Source organism: Heterodontus francisci, chromosome 3 (genome assembly GCF_036365525.1).
Source record: "Heterodontus francisci isolate sHetFra1 chromosome 3, sHetFra1.hap1, whole genome shotgun sequence".
Taxonomy (NCBI): domain Eukaryota; kingdom Metazoa; phylum Chordata; class Chondrichthyes; order Heterodontiformes; family Heterodontidae; genus Heterodontus; species Heterodontus francisci.
This window is the reverse complement of record NC_090373.1, coordinates 191405336-191427562: the sequence shown is the minus strand read 5'-3', so window position 1 is coordinate 191427562 and position 22227 is coordinate 191405336. Positions and strand designations below refer to the sequence as shown.

The 22227-nt window shown below is 45.3% G+C and overlaps 1 protein-coding gene across 2 annotated transcripts in view; it reads right to left on the bottom strand.

Annotated features, from left to right (window-relative positions):
* The window catches only part of coq8aa (coenzyme Q8A, genome duplicate a), a 92498-nt gene that overhangs the window by 51158 nt on the left and 19113 nt on the right, over window positions 1-22227 (bottom strand). For both annotated transcript variants that reach the window (XM_068027934.1, XM_068027933.1), the window contains exons 4-5: window positions 20499-20565; window positions 9647-9721 (exon numbers count right to left, since the gene is read on the bottom strand). In XM_068027934.1, the coding sequence (XP_067884035.1) occupies window positions 9647-9721; window positions 20499-20565 (142 nt within the window). The remainder of the gene's footprint in view (window positions 1-9646; window positions 9722-20498; window positions 20566-22227) is intronic.

Sequence of the window (22227 nt, the reverse complement as noted above, 5' to 3'; positions counted from 1 at the left end):
ATATAGACCCCCAAACTGTAGTGGTGATGTTGAGAATGGCATTAAACAGGAAATTAGAGAAGAATGCGATAAAGGAACATCTGTAATTATGGGTGAGTTTAATCTGCATAAAGATTGGGCAAATCAAATTAGTCACAATACCATCGAGGAGGAATTCTTGGAGTGTATACGGGATGGTTTTCTGGACCAAAACATTGAGGAACCAACTATAGAACAGGCCATCCTAGACTGGGTATTGTGTAATGCGAGAGGAATAATTGACAATATAGTTGTGCGAGACCCCTTGGGGACAAGCGACCATAATATGATAGAATTCTTCATCAAGATGGAGAGTGATGTAGTTGATTCGGAGTCTAGGGTCCTGAATCTTAGTAAAGGAAACTACTAAGGTATGAGGCGCGAGTTGGCTATGATGGATTGGGAAAAGTTACTTAAAGGGATGACGGTGGATAGGCAATGGCAAACATTTAAAGAGCGCATGAATGAACTACAACAATTGTTTATTCCTGTCTGACGCAAAAGTAAAACGGGAAAGGTAGCCAAACCATGGCTTACAAGGGAAATTAGAGACAGCATTAGATCCAAGGAAGAGGCATACAAATTTGCCAGAAAAAACAACAGACCTGAGGATTGGGAGCAGTTTAGAATTCAGCAAAGGAGGACCAAGGGATTGATTAAGAAGGGGAAAATAGAGTACAAGAGCAAGCTTGTGGGGAACATAAAAACTGTCTGTAAATGCTTCTACAGGTATGTGAAGAGAAAAAGATTGGTGAAGACAAATGTAGGTCTCTTACAGTCAGAAACAGGGGAATTTATTATGGGGAACAAAGAAATGGCTGACCAACTAAATGCATACTTTGGTTCTGTCTTCACAAAGGAGGACACAAATATCATTCAGAAATGTTGGGGAACACAGGGTCCAGTGAGAGACAGGAACTGAAGGAAATCAGTATTAGTAGAGAACTGGTGTTGGGGAAATCGATGGGATTGAAGCCGATAAATCCCCAGGGCCTGATAATCTACATCCCAGAGTACTTAAGGAAATGGCCCTAGAAATAGTGGATGCATTGGTGGTCATCTTCCAAAATTCTATAGACTCTGGAACAGTTCCTACAGATTGGAGGGTAGCTAATGTAACCCCACGATTTAAAATGGGTGTAGAGAGAAAACAGGGAATTATAGACCAGTCAGCCTGACGTCGGTAGTGGGGAAAATTTTTTAGAGTCCATTGTCAAAGATTTTATAGCAGAGTACTTGGAGAACAGTGGTAGAATCGGATGGAGTCAGCATGGATTTACGAAAGGGAAATCATGCTTGACAAATCTACGAGAATTCTTCAAGGATGTAACTAGTAGAGTTGATGAGGGGCAGCCAGTGGATGTGGTTTGTTTGGACTTTCAGAAGGCTTTCAACAAAGTCCCACATAAGTGATTAGCTTGTAAAATTAAAGCGCTTGGGATTGGGGGTAGTGTATTGCGATGGATAGAAAATTGGTTGGCAGACAGGAAACAAAGAGTAGGGATAAACGGGTCTTTTTCCGAATGGCAGGCAGTGACTAGTGGGTCACCACAGGGATCGGTGCTAGGACCCCAGCTATTCATAATATATATTAATGATTTAGATGAGGGAACTAAATGTAAGATCTCCAAATTTGCAGATGACACAGAACTGGGTGGGAGGGTGAGTTGTGAGGAGGATGCAGAGAGGCCTCAGGGTTTGGACAAGTTGAGTGAGTGGGCTAATGCATGGCAGATGCAGTATAATGTGGATAAATGTGAGGTGGCAAAAACAGGAAGGCAGATTATCTGAACGGCTATAAACTGAGAGAGGGGAATATGCAACGAGACCTGGATGTTCTCGTACACCAGTCGCTGAAGGTAAGCATGCAGGTGCAACAGGCGGTAAAAAAGGCAAATGATATGTTGGTCTTCATAGCGAGAGGATTCGAGTACAGGAGCAGGGATGTCTTGCTGCAATTATACAGGGCCTTGGTGTGGCCACATCTGGAATATTGTGTGCAGTTTTGGTCTCCTTATCTGGAGGAAGGATGTTCTTGCTATAGAGGGAGTGCAGCGAAGGTTTACCAGACTGATTCCTGGGATGGCGGGACTGACGTATGAGGAGAGATTGAGTCGGTTAGGATTATATTCGCTGGAGTTCAGAAGAGTGAGGGGGGGATCTCATCGAAACCTATAAAATTCTAACAGGACTTGACAGGGTAGATGCAGGAAGGATGTTCCAGATGGTGGGGGAGTCCAGAACCAGGGGTCATAGTCTAAAGATAAGGGGTAAACCTTTCAGGACTGAGATGAGGAGAAATTTCTTCACCCAGAGAGTGGTGAGCCTGTGGAATTCACTACCACAGAAAGCAGTTGAGGCCAAAACATTGTATGTTTTCAAGAAGGAGTTAGATATAGCTCTTGGGGCGAAAGGGATCAAAGGATATGGGGGGGAATAGGTTACTGAGTTGGATGATCAGCCATGATCATAACGAATGGCGGAGCAGGCACAAAGGGCCGAATGGCCTACTCCAGCTGCTATTTTCTATGATTCCGAGAAGGATGCGAGGGAAGGGGGCTTTCCCTGTTCTGGGGTGAGAAATGGCCGTCTTTTCTCTCTCTCTGTCTCGTGTAGTTAGAAGACTATGACTGTCATTGTCACAGTTTGAGATTAATACTGTGAGGACAGGTTAATGTGGGGTGGGAGGGTGGAAAAGAGGGCAAGGGGACCCTGCATCTCCCTCTGTTACTTCCAATGCTGGATGGACAAAGCAGCAGCAAGTCACTGAGTCACCCATCACCCCTACACTCACTGACCCACATTGGCTCCCAGTCCAGCAACAGCTCAATTTTAAAATTCTCATCCGTGTTTTCAAATCCCTCCATGGCCTCAACCCTCCCTTTCACTCTAATCTCCTTCAGCCTCACAACCCTCAGGTATCTGTGTTCCTCTAATCCTGGCCTCTTGAGCATCCCTGATTTTAATCGCTCCACCATTGGTGGCCATGCCTTCAGCTGCCTGGGCCACAAGCTCTGCAATTCCCTCACTACTCCTCATTTTAACACACTCCTAAAACCTACCTCTTGGACAAGCTTTTGATCTCTCCGTCCAATATCTCCTTCCCTGACTTGACAACCCTTTTTCTTTTGAAGGGCCTTGGCGATTTATTAGTACTTTAAAGGTTGTACTTAGCAAACAGCCACTTGTAGTGATTGAGGCTTAGGGACTGGAGGCTATGTTTGGACCTGTACCACAGCAAGAATCCAAACTCTTCTGGGGAAGGCTGGGGGATGGGGGTGGGGGGGGGGGGATAAAAAACCAGCGAGATTTTTCCCTGTTTTTCCCCTCCTACTTCATTTAGCTCTGAACAAATCAAGCATTGATAATATCTGACCAGCAAGTTATTCATTCTTCTAATGACTGCAGCAAGTTATCAGCAGCACAGAGGCTACATTATCAGCACTCCAGCCTGTCCCCTTCCTCTCTCCGCATGGCCTTTACCATCAGCCATTGGTAAACCAGCCAGGGGGGTTTCAGGTGGCCAACCAGCACACAGCACACCTGAGGAGTTCCGAGGGCAGAAGGCCCCGCACTCACCTTCCCCTCTCCCCATCCCATCCCATCCCACCCTTCCCCCCCTCCAAATAAATGGTGTCTCTCTCCCTTCTTTCTTGAATAGCAGGGTTACATGTTCTACCTTCCAATCCACTGAGACTGTTCCAGAATCTAGGGAATTTGGGAAGATCACAACCAATGCAGCCACCTCTTTTAGAGCCCTCGGATATAGGTCAAAAGGTTCAGGGGATATGTCAGTCCGAATTATTTTTTCCAGTACTTTTTCCTTGCTAATATTACTTTAAGTTCTTCAGTCTCATTTCTGGTATTTTGTTTTGTAGCTCCTACAGTGAAGAAAGATGCAACATATTTGTTTAACATTTCTACCACTTTCTTATTCGATTATAATTTCTTCTGTCTCAGCCTCTAAGGCTTTATTTTTCCTACTCTCTTCCATTTTGCATACCTGTAGAAGCTCTTACAATCTGTTTTTATATTTCTCGCTACCGTACTCTAATTTTTCCCCCTCTATCAACTCTTTGGGCATCCTTTGCTGGATTTTAAAATCCCACCAATCACGGCTCCTCTTGGCAACATCACAAGCCTCTTTTAATCTATTATCCTTCACCTCATCAGTTAACCACAGGTGGATCACTTGTCACTTAAGAGTTTTTATTTCTCAACGGAATGTATAGTTAGAGAATTATGAAATATTTCTTGAAATGTTCACCATAGCTTATCGTCTTATGCAAAAGAACGGCACCTCTGAAAACAGGATGACACCTTGGAGTGCCAGTTTTAACCGTGCCTGTCTGGGCTGAGGCCCAAGCCCACAGGCTTCTAAATTGAAGGCAAGTGTAATATTAACAAACTAGAATGTCGTGGGAAAGAGTTCACTCACTGGCACTCCAGCTCTTACTCAAACTACATTGGATATGGTTGCTGTTGTCTCCACACATGCACACAAAATACCATTTGACACCATCAGGTTATTTTGAGTCACCTTCAGAAGGTGCAGTACAATCAGATACTGCTGTGCAAATTTAGAAGTGATGGGCTCTAATTTAAGCACTCCTGAGTTGCTTTCAGTCACACTGACATTTGCCCACAGGTTTCTACAAGTTTATATGATAGCACCACTCCCTGCTCACCACCACAAATTTAAAGAATGCGGACACCTTATTTTTTTTTTTAAAAATCCAGAATCTACCTTTTTTTCCACCCTCAAGACAGCCCAAGCAGATTAAGCACACACCCACCCAAACGTAATGAGAAAGTTTCCCTCAGAAATTGACAGGAAATTGCTGGAGCCACAGACCAACTGCATCGGCATTCTACAGGGATTATCTTTAGGGTGTGGAATGGCCCATTCTTCAAAAAGTGAATCGATCTTTTCTCTTTTCAGATGCCAACTAATCCTCCGAGTAAACCCAGCAGTTTCTGCTTCCATTCAGACTTCCAAAATGTGTGTGGGGAGGGCGGGGGGGGGGGGGGTGGTTTAGTCGTTCCCTGTCGGACCGCGACAGTGGTCTTTGAGGGGCCTCTCCTCATTGATTTTAGATGGCAGTACAGAATCAGACCAGACACATGTTGGGACATGGATGGACAAGCCCCATGGTTTACTCAGAAGAACAAGAGGCTTGCCACCCACTTAGGCAAGGTAACTGCTGCCAGTCTTGACATTAATCCCCAAGGATGGCAAGACAGAGGGAACAACTTGTAAAGGAGAGAGAATTGGGCAGGGACAATCAACCAATAGGTGGCAGATTTCAACAACTTGACTTTAACATAAGAAACAATGATGGACGCCACAGCAAAAGGAAATATTAGAGGAATGGTGTGGGGGCGGCTCGGTGGAGGTGAGTAAAAGCTCGGTCTTAGAGGTGAGTTTTAGGAAGGGCCTTAAAAGAGGGGAGCAGAGGAGGGGTTTATAGAAGGAGTTCCAACCTGGACAGTTGAAAGCACAGCCGCAAATGGTGGTGGGCAGTGAGAGATGCCCAAGCAATTGGAGTCAGAGGAAGTAGAGTTTTGAGTGAGGGGATGTGGATGGAGGTTACAGGAGGCAATGGAGGAATGGACTTAAAACAAGGATGAGAACTTCTTTTGTCCTTAAAATATATTCCTCAGCGAGTGACAAAGCTTCCTGTTGAACATTTTACAATCTAGTCTGGGCACAACGTCCCCAACAGCTCACACACAAAAAAAAAAAATCACCAAAATAAAACCAAACACGTTCAAGCCATGAACCATTGCCATTGATCAGGTTCCAAGTGAACACATCAATACCCCAGATTCACTGCAGGCAGCTAGATACACAATAACCTCATACACCTCAAGTTATGGCCAAGGTCAGAGTTACAGCTTTCATGGAAAACTGAGCAGAATCCTGGAATGTGATCCCAAAAACACCAACACAAATCCCAAAGTCGCCTGTGATTAAAAATGGAATGTGACTAGTTCAATCAACATTAAGTCAGCCACTCTCATTATGAACCGGTGGGATGACAATAGATTCCAAAATAAAACCCCAAGGTGCTCTCTGGAACCAACAAAGCAAGATTTGGTTTAAACGTCCATTGTAAATCGCTGACTCTGGTGCAGACACATCTTAACCAGGCTTAGTAGACCTCTAGATACCCCTCAACCAGCTCTAACAGAGTGACTGTACACAAGAATCATTGCAGACGAGGTGGTCAATTGCCCGAGTTTGTACCAATGATAGCTCCAGTTATAGAGCTGCCTGTTCTCATCCCATTAGTGTCAGCCATGGCTCAGCGCGTAGCACTCTTGCTCGAGTCAAGAAGTCATGGGTTCAAGTCCCACCCCAGAGATTTGAGCACATAACCCAGGCTGACGCTCCAGTACAGTACAGTACAGTACTGAGGGAGCGTTGTCTTTCAGATAATACCTGCTCCCTCAGCTTACCATAAAAGATCCTGTGGCATTATTCATAGAGAAGGGGATTTCTCTGCTGCGTCCTGGCTGATATCTATCCCCCAAGCAACATCACGGGAACAGATTGTGTGGTCATTACCTTGCTGCTGTCTGTGGGAGCTGGCTGAGTGCATGTTGGCTGTCGTGCTTCCTACATTACAACAGTGACTACACTTCACTGGCTGTAAAGTGCTTTCAGCTGGCTTGTAGGCCCCCATGGTAAGGCATTCCATTCCAAAGACCTTGTGTGTGAAGAAAGATTTCCCCCTTCAGTGTACCATACCAGCAGAATCACCCGACTGACTGTACCCAGAGAAATCCATGCCAATGCCCAGTCTGTACCCAGGCTATTACACCAGCTCCCCCACCTCCCTCTCATTACACAAGAGGGGCCTGAACCACATATCACAGGCTATTTTTAAACACACCTGCCGCCAGACTAAAGAAACTTGGCATAAATTCCTCAGAACCCCACATTAGCCTCAAAAAGCAAGTCAAGTACCAATTCAAATTCTGCTTTTGGGATGAGACACGGGGAGACCTTAGTCACCTGTTGTGGTGGTGCTGGTTATGGAAAAACTGGGGTGGACGGTCCTTGGCCATATTCCTCCCTCAGCAACATCACCCAAAGCACATGTTAACTAGTCATTCATCTCATTGCTGTTTATGGGATCTTGCTGTTCACCACAGGCTTTCTACATGATTGCAGTTACTTCAAAGAAATTCATTGTATGCAAGCTTCTACTGAGGAGTGATCAGGCATTCGAACAAACAGTATTCCAGCTAGCAACTGCATCAGAGGTCAAATGAAGGGTCATCTATATATATATATATACACACTTTTCATCAGCACACTCAGAGCATGGCTGCTCGCCTTCACTTTCTCCTCGCCCCTCCCCCGAGGTTCACCAGATCAACAGGCAGATGAAACCACAAGCAGAATATATATATATATATATATATATATATATATATATATATATATATATATATATATATATATATATATATATATATATATATATATATATATATATATAGACACACAACAACTTTTATAATCGGGACAAATCACGGAACGAGCTTCCAAAAACACCAGTAATAAACCCCAGAATAAAAACAAGAAATGATGAAACCACTCAGTAGGTCTGCCAGAATCCCCTGCTATTGAAAGGGAGCATGACTGATGATAACGGTGACTGAATCAGTGAGCCCGCCCTTATAAACAGCTGGAACATGAGGAGTATTAAAATAAAACCTCGAGATCATCCCTGAAACCAAGGCACCAAAACACAGTATTTAGTTTAAAATCACTCATCGTAAGGCAATAATTCTGGTGCAGCCACGTGTTAACCAGGTCTACAAGACTTCTACCAATGCACAGTGGCAGTAGTGTGTACCATCTACAAGATGCACTGCAGCAACTCACCAAGGCTCCTTAGACAGCATCTTCCAAACCCACGACCTCTACCAACTAGAAGGACAAGGGCAACAAATACATGGGAACACCATCACCTGCAAGTTCCCCTCCAAGTCACACACCACCCTGACTTGGAACTATATCGCCATTCCTTCACAGTCACTGGGTCAAAATCCTGGAACTTCCTTCCTAACAGCACAGTGGGTGTACCTACCCCAAATGGACTGCAGCGGTTCAAGAAGGCGGCTCACCACCACCTTCTCACGGACAATTGGGGATGGGCAATAAATGCTGGCCTGGCCAGCGACACCCACATCCCGTGAATGAATAAAAAAAAAGATACCTGCAAACCACTCCTGGTAAAATGGGCACATAAAACAGCACAGAAGGAGGCCAATTGTCCAATTGAGTCCAATTGCATAGCTTGAAATACCGACACACTCCGGGGGGCCCCTCCTGCAAATACCGACACACTCCGGGGGGCCCCTCCTGCAAATACCGACACACTCCGGGGGGCCCCTCCTGCAAATACCGACACACTCCGGGGGGCCCCTCCTGCAAATACCGACACACTCCGGGGGGCCCCTCCTGCAAATACCGACACACTCCGGGGGGCCCCTCCTGCAAATACCGACACACTCCGGGGGGCCCCTCCTGCAAATACCGACACACTCCGGGGGGCCCCTCCTGCAAATACCGACACACTCCGGGGGGCCCTCCTGTAAATCATGGAATGGTAAAATTATGGCAGAGGTGGCCAGTCAGACAGTGCGTGTTCTAGCTTCTGAACTGGTACTGTACACTCCGTAACCGCAAATCCCTGTCCTCCCCCACCGCTATATCCTTTATCATATACTTGTCCCATTTCCTTTTAAATTGTTACACTGTCTACCTTAATGGCCACTGGTGATGAAGCACTCTCGGTTTCAATAATTGAGAAAAATTGTTTCTGACTTGCCCATTCATTTTCAGTGATAATTCCAGCTCTGTGCTCCTTCCTTACCTCGAGACTTGACTATTCCAACACACTCCTTGCTGGCCTCCCACATTCTACCCTCTGAACTTGAGCTTATCCAAAACTCTGCTGCCTGTGTCCTAACTCGCCCCAAGTCCCACTCCCCTATCATCCTGTGTTCGCTGATCTACATTGGCTCCCGGTCACGCAACACCCCGATTTTAAAATTCTCATCCTTGTTTTTAAATCCCTCCATGTCCTCGCCATTCCCTATCCCTAATCTCCTCCAGCCCCACAACCCTCCGATATCGGAGCTCCTTCAATTCTGGCCTCGTGTGCATTCCTGATTTTAATCACTCCACCATTGGTGGCTGTGCCTTCAGCTGCCTAGGCCCTAAGCTCTGGATTACCCTCCCTACACCTCTCTAGCACTCTGCCTGACTTCGTCCTTTAAGACACTCAATAAAACCCATGATTTAACGAAGCTTTTGGTCATCTGACCTAATATCTCCTTTGGTGACTCAGTGACAAATTTTGTTTGAGAATGTTCCTGTGAAGCACCTTGGGATGTTTTACTGCACTAAAGGCACTATATAAATGCTGTTGTTGTTTCCCAACCAGTGGCAACAGCCTCTGCCTGCAAGTCCCACCCCCTGCCATCATGCTCTGCCAACCCAGTAAGGTTTTTCAGTCACAAGTGACAACATGAACAGGACAACGTGATGGTCCCAGACCGCAAGTTCCTCATCAGGCCGGAACACATTAAACTTGCTTTCACTTACCCTCGCGCTCTTCAGGCCTCCAGCTCTTTTTGGCAACTTCTGCCAAAGCTCCGATTCCAAGACCAACAGCCAAACCTGTTCAAAGAGAAGCAAGAAGAGTGAGCACTCAGTCAGGAGGATGCTTTCATCCCCACTCATCGGCAGAACTAAAACGATCGGCAGACACAGCTCCCTGCAATAGCTCACTGGGAATGCACAGCCACAATGACTGGGGAGTTAGCTGACATCAGTGCAGAAGTACCTCCATTAGCACCGCACTGTCCGCCGGGATTATGGTCAGATCGTGCCATGAGGTTTTATATAGCCACCCAAGAGGGCAGACATGCCTCACATCAATGTCTCATCCGACAGCCAAAACCTCTGACAGTGCAGAACTCTGAGTACTGCATTGGCGTGACAGCCTAAAAGACAACTGAACCAGAGATCATAAATAGAAATTAGTGAGAACACATTTGAAATAGGCTGTAGAGAATTCCTCCCCCACCAACATGTTCATTCATGTCCTTTAGGGAAGGAAATCTGCCATCCTTACCTGGTCTGGCCTACATGTGACTCCAGACCCACAGCAATGTGATTGACTCTTACATGCCCTCTGAAATAGCCTAGCAAGCCACTCAGTTGTATCAATAATATATAAACATAGATGGAGTAGACCCTTTGGCTCTTTGAGCCTGCTCTGCCAATCAACAAGATCTTCTATTTTGACTGCACCTTCCTGCATTATCCTCACATCCCTCGATTCTCTTCGTGCGCAAAGATCTATCGATCTCTTTTTTGAACGTACTCAATAACGGAGCAACCACAAAATCCCAAAAATTCACAACCCTTTGAGTGAAGAAATTTCTCCTCATCCTAGTTCTAAATGATCACCCCCTTATTCTGAGCTTCTGACCCCATATTCTAGATGCTCCAACCAGGAGAATTTTATATATCTTCAATTTCAAGAAAATCAACTCTCATTTTTTTAAACTTTAGGAAATATAGGTGTAGTCTATTTAATCTCTCCTCATAGGACAATCCCCTTGTCCCAGAAACCAATCTACTGAACTCCCTCTAAGGCAAGTATACCCTTCCTCAGGTAACGAGACCAAAACTGTACACAGTACTCCATGTGCAGTATTACCAAGACCCTATATAAATGTAGTGAGGACATCTTCACTCTTATACTTCAGTCCCTTTGTAAAAAAAAAAGCTAACATTTGCCTCCCTAAGTGCTTGCTCTATCGGCACGGTAACTTTGAGATTCATGTGCAAGGACATCCAGGTCCCTCTAGGAAATGTGGTATTCAGTCACTCTCCATTCAAAAAAGATCTTTTTTTATTCTTCCTACCAAAGTTGATAACTTTGCATTTTCCCACATTATATTCCATCTGCTATGTTCTTACCCACTCACTGAGCCTCTCTGTATCCCTTTGCAGCCTCTTTGCATCCTCCTCACAGCTTACATTACTACCTATCTATCTTTGCATTGTCAACAAACATGGATACATTACACTAGGTCTCTTATTGAAGTCATTCATATAGATTGTAAATTGCTGAGCTTCAAGCACTCAACTTGTGGTATCCCACAGTCTGCTAACCAAAAATTGTCCCGCTTATTCCCACACTCTATGCTGTCTGTTAATCAATCCTTAATCCTTGCTAATCTATTAACCCCAATCTGATGAGTCCTAATTTTGTAAAAGCCACTTGTCGAGTGCTTTTTGAAATTCCAAATACTTCACATTCACTGGTTCCCCCTTATCCATCTTCCAAAAACGAACAGATTTGTCAAATGCAATTTCCCTTTCATAAATCCATGTTGACTGTGTATAATTTTCTAAGCGCTCTGTTATCACATCCCTAATAATAATAGATTCTAGTATTTTCCCTACTACTGCATTACAGCAGTGACAACACTTCCAAAAGTACTTCATTGGCTGCAAAGTGCTTTGAGATATTGAGATGTCTGGTGGTTGTGAAAGGCGCAAGTCCTTCTTTTTCTTACTGATGTTAGGAGAACTAGCCCCATTTTCTTGCTGCCTCCTTTCTAGCGTATTGGGGTTATGTTTACTACTTCCAATCCATGGGAACTGTTCGAGAATCTAGGGAATTTTGGAAGATCAAAGCCAATGTATCAACTATCTCTGCAGTTACCTCTTAAAACCCTAGGATGCAGGTGGTCAGGTCCAGGAGATTTGTCACCACTTAGTCTCATTAATTTCTCTCGTACTATTACTTTACCAATACTATGTTCTTCAAGTTCCTCATTCAGACTAGACCCTTGGTTCCTCATTATTTCTGGAATGTTTTTGTGCCCATCATGAAGACAAATATAGAGAACAAAGTATAAAAAAGACAATGTTTCTGCCATTTCCTTATCCCCCATTATAATTTCACCAATCTGTCTCTCTAAAGGGGCCCACATTTATTTTCACTAATTTCTTTCTATTTACATAGCTATAGAATCTGTTTCTCTTGCTAGTTAACTCAGTCATTTTATCTATCAATTTCATGTTCATTCGTTGCTGAATTCTAAAATTCTCCTTCAGGCTTGCTACTCTTTTTAGCAACATTATAAGCCTCTTCCTTTAATCTAACATTGGCCTAAACTTTACACCCCAACCCCCAAAAAGAGCAGGCTGGTGGTGGGGAGGGGCCTTAAAATGGAGTGGGAGGCTCGGGGGGGGCTCTTCCAGACCCGCTCCAGTCTCCACCGCAATTTTACGCGGGGCGGCAGGAAACAGCCTGTCGACCCCAGGCCAGTCAAGGCTCTTATGTGGCCAATTAATGGCTACTTAAGGGTCTCCGCCCACCGCCTCAGGGATTTTACTGTTGGCAGGCGGGCGGTCCAGGCCTGAGAAAAGCCGACTGACAAAAGTAGGCGGCTTTCTGACGGCCTCGGGGGGGGGGGGGGGGGGGGGGGGGGTGTCCTCCGGATTGGTGAAAGTCCCACCCAAGACCAATTAAGGTCCTGGGGACCATAAAATCCGGACGGAGGCAGAATCGCCACCGATTTTTCAGTCGGTGGATGGCTCCTGTCCATCATGCAAAAAGTTCCAGTTGCTATCTTTGTTGTCTCGTTAGCCATGGTTGGACCACTTTTCCTAAAGGAAATATATATTTGTTACAAATTATGAATGAATTCTATAAATGTTTGCCATTAAATGATAAATACGTAATTTAGCTGTCCCAATCTACCTTAGCCAATTCACACCTCATACCTACGTAGTTTGCATAGCTCAGATTTAAGGCACTAGTTTCTGACTGAACTAAATTACTTACGAACTCAATACAAAATTATATTATGATTACTCTTCCCTATAGCCCTATTTGCAAAAAGGTTATTAACCTTTCCATATTTCACAATAGTAACTCTAAAATAGCCCATTTCCTAGTCGACATACTGATCTACAAACCCAATGAAAAGTAATAATCCACATGGAGTGCAGTGGGTCAAGAGGGCGGCTCACCACTACCTTCAAGGGCATTTAGGGATAGGCAATAAATGCTGGCCTTGTCAGTGACATCTGTATCCCAAGAATAAATCGACCATGCATCTTTATTCATCGCTTTCTCACCCAGCACGCTACTCACTGGGACGAAAGTAAAGAATATCAGGCTAAATCACTGGGCTGGATTTATTTGCAGGATAAATAATAAACAGAAGCAAAAAAGCCCAATACAAATACAGTACAAAACTTAAAACTACAAATCGGTTCATAAAGGATCATTACAGAATATACTTTCACAACAGCGAGGTTGGAATTGGTCTTTGGCGACAGCACAAAGCCGGGCGATTACGAATCATCCGCCTTTTTCACACCTCAACAGAACTGCTTTACCATTTGACTTCAAGACAACCAACTTAACCCAATGACCCCACCCACCACCTCCCAAGTTTCTTACAGACCAGGCAAGCTGCAAACTTTTGAATGAAACTGTCCAGCCTGGTCAAGATGGGATGATTTGAATGCTTTTTACTAGGAGTGATAGCTAGCAACCCAATCTATGCCACAGGGAGCTCCACCATATTAGCACCAATTCTCTCACCACAGCCTGTGAGTGCAGAGTTAGGGTCTGGAAATTGATGCTTTCTCTTTAGGTTGCCCCACCGACAGGATTCTGCTCCTTCTAATAGATTCCTCTAGCGAAAGAGCGGCACAGTGGCGCAGTGGTTAGCACCGCAGCCTCACAGCTCCAGGGACCCGGGTTCAATTCTGGGTACTGCCTGTGTGGAGTTTGCAAGTTCTCCCCGTGACCGCGTGGGTTTCCTCCGGGTGCTCCGGTTTCCTCCCACAGCCAAAAGACTTGCAGATTGATAGGTAAATTGGCCATTATAAATTGCCCCTAGTATAAGTAGGTGGTAGGGGAATATAGGGACAGGTGAGGATGTGGTGGGAATATAGGGACAGGTGAGGATGTGGTAGGAATATGGGATTAGTGTAGGATTAGTATAAATGGGTGGTTAATGGTCGGCACAGATTCAGTGGGCCGAAGGGCCTGTTTCAGTGCTGTATCTCTAAATCTAAATCTAAAATCTGACTCCATTATTGGAGAGAATAATTATCAATCTTAACTACAGCTGTTTAAAAAAAAAACCTGTAGAAATCAAGACAGAAGACACTGTCCCACTATGTGTCAGAGGTTCATCATTCAAAGAGGGTAACTGTAACTATCACCACCCAACAAAAATCAAGTGATCGCCAAACAACAACCTGTTTTACAACTGACTTTAAAGGAAAATAAAGTGGGGCAATTAGGGCTGGTGTAAAATGATGGCCCATTCGCCATCACCTAGCTTTCCTCTAGCTATAAAAGTGATTACTCCCAAAAAGGATGATAAATGTTTCAAATTATATTCTGAGCAAGGTTATCCAGCCAAACTGCACCATATACTGCACCACTGAGTGGTGCCAGAATCAGTGCCTGCTTTAAATGAAGGTCCCTCACTGGGCCTGGACTTGCTAAACAGGTTGACTCCTCTGCCTGACCTGCCCCTTTAATGGAACACTCCCAGTCCACCATACCAGTTTCCCACTGCTGCGAGACACACGCACATCAGCACCTCTCTGCCTCTTGGCAGACACCTCCCCCCACACATTGTGCAATATTTCCCTCACAACCAAAGTTAAATCAGCTGCTGGCACGATTGTCAGAGATGTAATAGAGGTGTTCAAAACTATGAAGGGTTTTGATTGTATAAATGGGGAGAAGCTATTTCCACTGGCAGGAAGGTCAGTAACCGGGGGACTCCGATTTCAGAGAACTGGCAAAAGAGCCAGAGGCGAGAGGAGGAGACCTGATTTTTTTTTATATGGTAATCCGTAGATAACATGAAAGGGTGGTGGAAGAAAATTCAATAGTAAATTTGAAAAGGGAATTGGATAAATGCTTCAAAAGGAAAAATGAGCAGGACAATGGCGAATGAGCAGGGGAGTCAGACTAACGTATAGCTCTTTCAAAGAGCTAGCTAAGGCATGATGGGCCAAATGGCCTCCTTCTGTGCTGTATCATTTGATTTGATTGTATCTGGCCTCCAATGGCTCGTGTGGTTCTGATGAAAAACTAGGCCTGAGCAAGACAGTTAACTGGGGATCAGACCAGCCTGATCAGAATTTGGAAAGACTTTGGGAGAGTAAATAGTGAATGATGAAATCAGTAACTTGATGGTATAAATTTATGATTAGCAGTCGAAACATAAAAGTGGAGATTAGAATATTGTTTTCTCCCAGAGAGACTAATGAGACTCAGTCAGCCAGCCAGTCACAGCAACTAATTCGATCAACACTTGTAAAAAGATATCAAAGGGTATGGGGAGAGGGCAGGGTAATGTGGAACTAGCATGAGAATAGACATGATGGGCTGAATGGCCTCCATCTGGTGTTGGAACTTCTATGTTGGCAAGAACTACATTCCACTATTTGGAGCAGCGTTAAAAAACAGAAGTTTATAAGGCACGCCAACCTAGGTCAATTCCTACGATGGAACGGCCTGTGATGGAATATGCTGGAATCAGACATTAAAATCCCAAATATACACAATGATGATTTATATGGTGACTGTGACGGAGAGGAAAGAGGGAAGGCCATAATCTGAACTCACTCCCCAAGCCAATCAGCTGATCTGCAACCCGAACCTCATTCTATGAGACATACGGGGCGGACGGAAGGACTACGAGGCTATACCCACACCCCCCAACCCAGGCTGCCTTCATGCTGCCCTTTCAAAGAGATCACCCACCTGCCCAAGGGTCCGGTCACTGTTAAAATTGGTCCAAGGTACCTTAATTACGGGAAATAACTTGTTTTGGAGGCGGGGGGGGGGGGGGGGCGCACAGTGGGAGACTGTTTACCATCAAGTAATAACTATAAATAGAAGTCTTGCAAGCTTCCACATACTTCACACATCACACTCCAAGTGTCCAAAGCAGCGAAGCCAGACACTTCATTCTGTTTTTATTCTGGCCTGCAGTCAGAACTTTACAAGCACATGCCATTCTGTAAATTTCCCTCACCCAACGGCAATTAAACTCTGACTGACCTCAGGCTATATTCAAAGAGTAAACCTCTGCACTGGATTACAGCAGACTAGACCAGAGTCAGCTGGTGAGTCTCTGAGATCCTGCTCTGTTGCTTAAATTTTGAAGTAACTTTGATCAGTTTACAACCCTTCCCCCACCGCTCCTGTTCCCTGCTGAACCTCTGGTTAGCCTACTCTGGTTTTTCAGCTTGAGCTACAAATGGTTCCAGGCTGAGAGATTCACAGTCCTGGGCCAAAGCAGAACATCTGCTGCTTTGGGACTTTTTTTGGCGACCTCCAACTTGGCCACCATTTTTCTGTCCAGTGATCGATTCTGTCGACCTCCTGGATCTTATTCCCACGGAAATACCTCCATCAACGTGTCCTCTGATACTCTATCCTCAAACAGTTTCTAGACTTCACTCACCCACTACAGCCATCTCTGAACTTAAACACAGTACGTCAATGCTTCATACCAACTTCACCCAAATTAGGTCAACTTTATCCTACCTCTGACCTCCCTCTCATTGTCTCCTATTACCCATTAACCACCAGGATACACATATCCTAATAATTACTATGTAACCAGGTCTATGTAACTGGAGCTTTCCTTGTGTCTATTCACATGTGTATTTTGGCTGCTGCTCCAAGTACATCACTTCTATTCCCATTGTCTTTTTTTTTGCTTCTTCTCTTCACTCTTTCTAGAATCCTCTCTCCTGTTATTATGTCTCCTTTCATTTCTCCCTTCCCTGGTAGTCTGCCTTCCCAATTCCCTACCCCCAATCCTTCAGTACACTTTGACCTTCCTACTCTCCTGCCACTGTCCCAGGCTTGACCTTTTCTCAGTAAAGTCCCTCTGTGCCTCTCTTGGCATCCTCCAATGGGCTCATCGAAGCACTTGGCACTGGCTCATTATGGGCAGCAACTCCAATTGCCCCATCTCACTCTCATCAACCTTCCTGCCCAGGGTGCCCACAGGGGGCTAATCTTGCCAATCTGCTTCCTGTCCAACTCACCCCTCCCAGTACAAACAGTACAAATCTGTGTATGCTGGAAATCTGAACAAATTAGGTCATCGACCTGAAACATTACCTCAGTTTCTCTCTCCATAGATGCTGCCTAACCCGCTGAGTAGTTCCAGCATTTTCTGTTTACTTCACCCCTCCCACTGCTGACCCTGTGGACTCTGCCAACAGCTCAGCTCTCACTGCCCTCCATGCATCTCCCCCCAGAATGTCCATTGTGAACAGAGGCCCTTGGCATCCGCAAACTTATTGTGGATGATTGGATCAACATCATGGCCTTAATGGAAACCTGGCTGAGAGGTGATAATGCCTTTCCCCTTCATGAAGCCTCCCCACCTGGCTGTATCTTCCACCGTCAAGACCGTCGTGGTGGCAGTGTGATGCTCATCACCAAATGACACCTTGGTCCCTGCTCCTGAGTATCTCACCTTCTTCCACCCTCTCACTCAAAATCAGCATTTCTCTACCACACTCCCAAGTATAACAACAATTTTCACAGATATCTTCACTGCTTTCCTCCCTCAGCCTCTGCACTGAACAACTTCTCATCCTTGGTGATTTCAATCTCCATCTCAACTCATCATGTTGCCACTCCTCGGAGTTCCCTGCCCTCTTATCCTCCCTAAATCTCTCCCTCCATGTAAACTCCCCAACACATATTCACAGCCACCCCCGTGACCTTGGCATCTCATGTGGTTTTGCTAGTCCTATCGTATCGATTATAGATAAAGGCCATCTCTGATTACTTCCTTGTATCACTGTCCAGCCACATTCCTCTACCTCCTTCTGTTTCTGCCCCTGAAACAAAAACTAGACCAATGCATTATAAAAACCCCAACTGTCTAGCCTTCGACCCTCCATTCACTGCAACATTTGTACAGCTACTGATTTACTCAACTGCACCCTCACCTCTACCTTTGATGCCCTAGTCCCCAATAAAACCATTACTCTCTTACCCTGGCCGTTCCCCTGGTACGGCTCTCATCCCTATCCCCTTAAGTTCAAGGGACACAAACTTGAAAGGATATGGCAGACAACTGATTTAGCCATCCACTGCCAGATCTGGCTGCACCAAATAAAGCATTATCAGGTCTTGCTCTTGTCTGCTAAAACCACTTACTATTCCAGGATCATCCTGGAATGCAAAGATAACCCCCGGCTTCTTTTCTCCTGCAAACCGACTTATTCTCTTTCCATTCCCACACGTTACCTCTGGTGTTCCCCAAGAATCTACATGCTGCCGCTCGGTGACATCACAATGTCAGTTTTTACATGTACACTGACAGTATCCAGTGCTCCCTCTCAACTCCTCCACTGTCTGCATATTTTCAGATTGCTTGTCTGACATCCAGTATTGGATGAGCAGAAATTTCCTCCAATTAAATATCGGGAATATGGAAGCATTCTCTTCGGTCCCCCACTACAAATGAGCTTCTGGCCAAATATCCGCGCCATCACGAAGACTGCCTACTTCCACCTTCATAACATTGCCCAACTCCATCCCTGCCTTAGCTCATCCGCTGCTAATCCCTCATTCATGTCTCCATTACCTCTAGTCTTGATTATACTAACGCACTCCTAGCTGGTCTCACACATTCTATTCTCCGTAAACTTGAGGTCATCCAAAACTCTGCTGCCCATGTCTTAACTTGCACTAAATCATGTCAACATCACCCCTGTGCTCGCTGACCCACACTAGCTCCCGGTTAAGCAATGTCTCGATATTAAAATTCTTATCCTGGTTTTCAAATGCCTCCATGACCTCATCCCTCCCCATCTCTGTAATCTCCTCCAGCCCCACAACCCTCCAAGATCTCTCCGCTCTCTAGTTCTGGCCTCTTGAGCATCCTCGATCCCAATCGCTCCATCATTCGCGAATGTGCCTTCAGCTGCCAAGGCCTGAACTCTGGAATCCCCTCCCTACACCTCTCCACCTCTCTTTACTCCTTTAAAGACACTCCTTAAAACCTACCTCTTTGACCAAGCTTTTGGTCATCTGCCCTAACATCTCCTTACCTGGCTCAGTGTCAAATTTTGTTTGATAACATTCCTGTGAAGCACCTTGGGATGTTTTACTGTGTTAAAGTGCTACATAAATGCAATCTGTTGTTGCATTTGCTTACAACAATTAAACCCCCCCACCCCCCACAGAGAGGGACTCTTGAAAGCTGAAGGGTAGAACTCATTAAAATTACGGAAGGTTTTAACAGAGTAGACAGAGAGATTGTTTCCACTTGTGGGGAAGAGCAAAACTCAAGGCCATCACTAAGATAGTCACCAAGGAATCCGCTAAGGAATTCAGGAGAAACTTCTTTACACCGAATGGTGAGAATGTGGAACACGATACCAAAAGGGGTAGATGAAATGAATAATATAGATGTTGTCAAGGGGAAGCTAGATAAGCATATGATGGAGCAGGGAATAGAGGGTTAGACTTTTAGAGTTATGAAAATGGACAAGAGGAGGCACAAGTGGAGTATAAACACTGACACAGAATGGTTAGGCCTCTGGCCCATTTCTGCCATGTGAATTCTATGTAAATCTGAGTGCCCCCAGGCTGTGTTTACCTTCACCAATTAAAACGTGGCGGCCCCAAAGATACAGACTAACAAGTACAGTTCCACTTTCTCAACAGACTTTGTGGATGAGCTGTTAAAACACTGCCTGGTGGTATAAAACACATGGGTCTCATTGTGAACAAGGCCACAGGAGATTCACCAGCACTAAAATAACATGGAAACACTGCATATTCTAACCCAGGAATGCAGATACACAACAACTCTGTACTTAAATGTCTCTCCACTCGAATCCTATCTGTATCTGTCACCAAGACTGCCTACTTCTAAAACAACCCCTCGCAACTCCACTCCACTTCAGTTCCACTGCTGCTAAGCCCTTCAATCCTCACTTTCATCACCTCAAACTCAACTTCGTCCACACCGTCCACACTGGGATCCGAAGCTTTGCCCAGAGATAACAGGACCTACACATCCACTTGACCAGATCAGGGGAGGCCTCAGCTTAATGTTTCATCCAAGGGACTTTACCCTCCAACAATGCAGTACTCCCTCCTTATAGTAAGGGCAGGCTTAAACAAACAAACAAACAACGTGCTCAGGCCCAGGACCCACTCCCACCTGACTCAGGGAAAGAGGGCAAGCACTCACCTGGAATAATATTGGCTCATTCGCCTTCTCCACTCCGTGTACAGGGCCAATGCACAAGAATACTGCCATTTGTTGTTTTTAAACTGAGGGCGACCAGGACATGAAACAATAGACACAACAGACAAAAGGGTCAGAGAACACTGCGAGTACTTTACCTCCGAAATTGGCCAGCCGACCGATTCGAGTCGACGGTACTTTGCGTTCACGTGCCCGCTCACTCAGCTAGGGAAAAAGAAAGACAAAGACGATAAGGTCAGAGGGAGAGAAGGGAATCTTTCACAGCCTCAGGATGTCCCAGTGTGTCCGCCATGGCTCAGCTGGTAAAACATCCAGACACTCATGGGTTCAAGTCCCAGTCTGCATCTCAAGCACAAAAATCTAGGCTGACACTCCAGCGCAGTACTGAGGGAGTGCTGCACTGCCAGAGGTGCCATCTTTCAGGTTAGCGCTTTGGGATGTCCTGTGGTCATGAAAGGTGCTATAGAAATGCAAGCTATTCCTTCTTTCCCAAAGTGCTTTACAGACAATGAAGCACTTTTTGAAGTGTAGTCACTGTTGTAATGTAGGAAACACGACAGCCAATTTGCGCACAGCAAGCTCCCACAAACAACAATGTGATAATGACCAGATAATCTGTTATAGGTGTTGGCTGAGGAATAAATATTGGCCAGGACACCAGGGATAACTCCTCTGCTGCTCTTCAAAATAGTGCCATGGGATCTTTTACATCTACCTGCGAGAGCAGACAGGACCTCAACTTAACAGCTCACCCGAAAGATAGCTCCTCCAACAGCACTGTGCTGAATGGTCAGCCTGGATTGTGTGCTCATCCCTGGAGTAGGATTTGAACACAACCTTCTGATTCAGGAAGTGATACACACTAAGTGACAGCTGACACCCCCAGCTTCAAACACTAAATGAAAACAGCATCTTATGGAAGCCAAGTGCCCAGACAGTTGCCATTAGCCGGGATTCAACACAGAAAGGGTCATTAACCGGAAACGTTAGCTCTGCTTTTCTCTCCACAGATGCTGCCAAATCTGCTGAGTATTTCCAGCATTTTCTGTTTTTATTTCAGATTTCTAGCTTTTTACACGGATATAGACACAGGTGTACATGTCACCACACTTATAAAGACCGATGCATAGAATTACAGGTGAACACACGTACAATCTGAATACCAGTGTTGCAGGGGTTGCAAAACAAACTGTATAACTCTTGCAGTATAACAGAGCCTCTGCCCCTTTTCCCCGTCAGATATTACATCGGGTGGAACGCACCATGAGGGAAATATGTGCAATGTATTTTCCCACTTTTTCTGCCCTAGCCATACTGAGCATCCCTGCATCCAGCGATACTACATAGCATAGGAGTGCAGGAAGGGCAGTTATAAGTAAAAAGATAAATCAATTGATCTCAGGAAACATCCCGACAGCAAAAGCGGCAAAATAATTTTTTTGCATCTTGGGCAAACAGTGCCAACCTGCTTGCAGAGGTTTGGGAGAGGCGGCTGAAGGCACGGCCACGAGTGATGGAGAGAAGAGAATGGGAGATGGACCAGAGACCAGAATTGGAGGAGCAAAGAGATCCCAGAGGGTTGCAGGGCCGGAGGAGGTTACAGAGATAAGGAAGGGCGAAGCCAGAGGGATTTCAATAAAGTGGCTAATCCACAACTGCCAGTTCACTGCCTGAAAATAACTGCCCACCCTCCCCTCCCGCATCCACCCATGGTGCAGACACATGGTGGGGGCCCCTGAATTGTCTGCACAACTTGATTACCACAGCCCAAGGAACCAGCACCTCACCCCCAGTAACATTTCCAGTTAGGAGTCTGCTCTCTTCCGCACCCCACTGGGCAGAGTCCCGATTCCTCAGTGACTGAAG